The sequence below is a fragment of the Chondrus crispus genome, genomic scaffold (assembly GCF_000350225.1).
Source record: "Chondrus crispus Stackhouse genomic scaffold, scaffold_7, whole genome shotgun sequence".
NCBI lineage: Eukaryota > Rhodophyta > Florideophyceae > Gigartinales > Gigartinaceae > Chondrus > Chondrus crispus.
Window position 1 is genome coordinate 407523 of NW_005178734.1, and position 3643 is coordinate 411165.

General features: G+C 59.4%; 1 protein-coding gene; it reads right to left on the reverse strand.

Annotated features, from left to right (window-relative positions):
• Positions 1 to 1047: 1047 nt before the first annotated feature.
• CHC_T00007345001 (hypothetical protein) lies at positions 1048 to 1626 on the reverse strand. XM_005711362.1 is given in 2 exon segments: positions 1048 to 1122; positions 1123 to 1626. The coding sequence occupies 1 exon segment, from the start codon at positions 1624 to 1626 to the stop codon at positions 1123 to 1125; it is 504 nt and encodes a 167-aa protein (XP_005711419.1). The 3' UTR covers positions 1048 to 1122.
• Between the last annotated feature and the right edge of the window lie 2017 nt (positions 1627 to 3643).

Genomic DNA, 3643 nt, shown 5'->3' on the forward strand with positions numbered 1-3643 from the left:
AACGGTTTGCACTACCGTCTCGACGTACAGAAGCGCAGAGCAGACGAGAAGGAGATGTGTCTGCAACAAGAGATCTCCAGATTACGACTTCAGCTTAATCGCGAGTCGGCCTTTCGCGCCTCCCCTCCCCAAAACCATCCCATGACACTCCACCACCTCACCCACCGAGGCCCCGTCACATACTAGGTCTTTCTCTTTCTCTCTCCCTCTCCCTCTCGCACTCACCCTCTTCCTCCGTTGCCCCTCGTTCTCTATCGCATCGCCGTTGTCGGCCACTTGCAATGTATATTGCGTCTTGTTCTTTTCTTTTCATATCTTCATCACCTTGCCGAGGCTGCCAACGTCGTTTCCCTAGTTTTGCATGCCCTTCGGCCCCCCCGGTTTCGTTTTGAGAGGACAGAAATCCTCTGAGCTTCAACATCTCCCCCGTCACCCCGAATGCCTGCGAACACTCCCGTTTGTAGACACCGGGCTTGCTCTGTACATAGACCCGGCCCCACCTCGCCGCCGCCCATTATAGTAAACCCGTTGCGTGGAGACATTTTCATCTCTCTTTTTTTCCCTCTGCCCATGGCACAACAACCATATTGGGTGTTACTGCTTACCGTTCTCGCGCAAGCCACCTTGTGACCGTTTCCCGCTGTATCGTGTGCTGGTGCCCGTGTTCCTCCGCGACACGAAACGAACAACACTCCCCGATCAACCCGGAGCGCTTGTCCCGTTTGTCCATCGTGATCAGCCGCATGTCCCGCCACCAGCCTATCAAATAGGATCGCAGCAAGGATAACCACGGGTGAAAAAAGCACGACAAAAGTCAACCGACGCAACGACCAATCGTCCACTCGAGTGGAAGCTTCTGTACGGTATGTTGAGTGTCCGACAGTTCAAAAACTGTTTTGACAAAGGTGAGGGGGCTTTGTATCGGAGCATACCGTTTAGGATCATTCGCACATAGCGGCGCATCGGTTTGTGGAGGTGTCTGAACTTACGTCCACCTTCGCCGAGAAAGATTCAAATTGGGGAAGCAACCCTACAGCACACTACAGATTGATTCACGTTGGGCGCGAGTACACCGGGCGTTCTCTCGTCTTTACAAAACACATGCGAACAGTTAGGTAATCTCTAAAAGAAGCCTACCGATTTTTTCCCAGCGCTCACCCCGCCCATCTGCGACTTCCTAAGTTGCGCCATCTCAATTGCGGTGAGGGCCCAATCGCCCGCGTGGCTCTTATCCCCCAAGCTCCTCGCCTTCGCCTGCTCTTCATCCCTGCACGTGAGGACTCCAAACACGATCGGCGTGGACAGCGTGAGCTGCAAGTCCATGAGCCCGTTGGTCACAGCGCTGGCGATGTACTCGTAGTGGTCCGTCTCGCCCTTGATGAGCACGCCCAAGCACACGACGGCGTCGACCTTCTGCGACGCGCACATCAGGCGCGCGGCAATAGGCAGCTCGTACGCACCGGGCACCTGCATGAGCACGATGTCGTCCTCCTTGAGCCCGTTGTCGGAAAGCGTATCCTTGACGTCTTTGAACATAGGGCCGACAAACTCCGCGTTCCAGCGGGTGTAGATGACGCCGATGCGCAGCTTCTCGTCGACCTTGCGGTCCGGGAACGTGAGGCCCATGTCCGAACAGCGCGGGGCGACGCGGCGGCGGGCGGGCTGCGCGCGGCGCGGCGCCACACACACGGGCACGCGCAGCGGCGCGCCCAGAAAGCATGAGCGGGCGGGCGCGCGCGGGGCGGCGCTCGCTGCAATGGGCACGAGGGGGGTCACGAATGCCATCGCGGGAACGTACGCAGGGGGACGGGCAGCGGGCGGGGGATGGGGAGAAGAGCGGTGCGGTCAACGAGATGGGGCCGCAGGTTGGCCGCGAGGTCGCGCATGAGTGGCTGGTTATCGGGAGAAAATTCGCGAAAACGTCGCATTTCCCCGCAACGCACCCGCACGGCGGAACCGTACGGCTAGGGAAGGCGCTCGGGCGAGGCCGCGTCACTGTGCGCCCTTGCCGACGCCGTCGCCGCCGTCGTCGAGGTCGTCGTCGTCGTCGTCTTCGTCGCCCATCTCGTCCGCCTCGAGCATAGACGACACAAGCTCTAGCCTGTCTGCGGCGCGCGAGCTAGCGGCGGCCATGTCCTCGAACCAGTCGCCGACGTCCTGGAGCTGATCGGCGGCGGCGGCTTCAGCCATGGCGGGGAAGGTCTGCTGGGCGGCCTCGCGCTCGTGGGCGGCGGCGACGTGGAGGTTGTCGATGGTGGGTCCGAACTCTGCGTCGCCGTACTCCTCGAGGAGCTCGAGGTAGCCCATGGCCTGCTGGCGCGTGGTCTCGACGAGGGCGCGGAATGCGGCGGCGGCGTCCAGCTCGGCCTCCAGGTCTGCGCGCTGTGCAAAGTAGTCGTAGCGCACGGCGTCCAGCGCGCGCGCGGCGAGGGCGGCGTGGATGTTGTCGCGCGTGCGCAGGTCGGCGAGCTGGTTGCCGGACGCGGCCGTGACGGGCGTCGCCTGCGGCGGCTCGGGCGGCGTCGTGCACAGACGGCGGCAAGAAGGCCGCGGCGCGGGCACGCGTGACGCGACGCGGGTGAGGCGGAGCGCACGGGCAAGGGGAAGCATGGTAGTGGGATATCTGTGGCAGCTGAGGGAGACGGGTGGGCGCGGGGTGCGGATCAAGACGGGCGCGGTCGTTGGGACTGGGGGGGGTGTCTCGGGGGGGGAGTCATGGACACGTGTTGACGTGGTACACGTGTAAGGCGCGGATGGCTGAGACAGGTGAGTGCCACGTGTAGGGTTTAGACAGCTGAGAAGGAACTCTCCCTCTCCGCCCAGTTCCCCCGTTCGTCCCCATCACTGATGGGTCAGTGCGGTCGAATTGGATGATGGAGGTCCGGCAATGCGGCAAGGAGGTGAGGTTCCGTTGGCTGCGGCTCCGACGCTCAAAGCCTCGGGTCCGGTCCGGGCGTGAGGCTGAGCCTGCCGTCAGCGGGCCTGTAGCTCGGGAATAAGACGTAAAGTTACCCAATGCAATGTGAGACGGACAGCGGCACAGGTATCTCCGTTGCCGAGATTCTGTTTTCTCAATTTTTAAGCCCAATTGCCATTGCAAAGCCCCCCAACCGAATGCGCCCTGGAAACCGAGATCGAGCTACACCCCTCCCTCCACACTGGCTGTAAATGCATTTCTAGCATGGAGGATGCACGAACGCTCTGATTCTATAAGTACCTTTGCCAGTTTCAAATCTATCGACAGCTACCGTAACGGCCTGAAAAAGGTTCAGGCAACTGCTGATTTTATTTTTGATGTCGCACAAGAACTTCTAAGTTATGCAGACACATTAAATGTTGTACCTACTGAGGATTCCGTTCCGGAGGAATTAGATGCTGAAAGTGACGAAGCTAAAAGAATTATTATGATGGCTGTGACACGGAAAAGGAATCGTATTACCTTCTTCAATTCTACAGATGGCAAACTACTTCGTCTTCACATAAGAGGTCATTCACCGAGACAAGGACGCTTTATTAAGCGCTGTACGCTCTGTGGACAGCAAACCACAGCTTGGCGTGGTCACCGTACATCGTTTCAATGTTCTCTTTGCTCCGTACCCCTATGTGTGCGGGTCTATCCTGGACTGCGCAAAAGTTGTTATGA

Coding starts and splice junctions, on each gene's coding strand:
- CHC_T00007345001 (XM_005711362.1), bottom strand. CDS start 1,626: ATGGGCCTCACGTTCCCGGACCGCAAGGTCGACGAGAAGCTGCGCATC.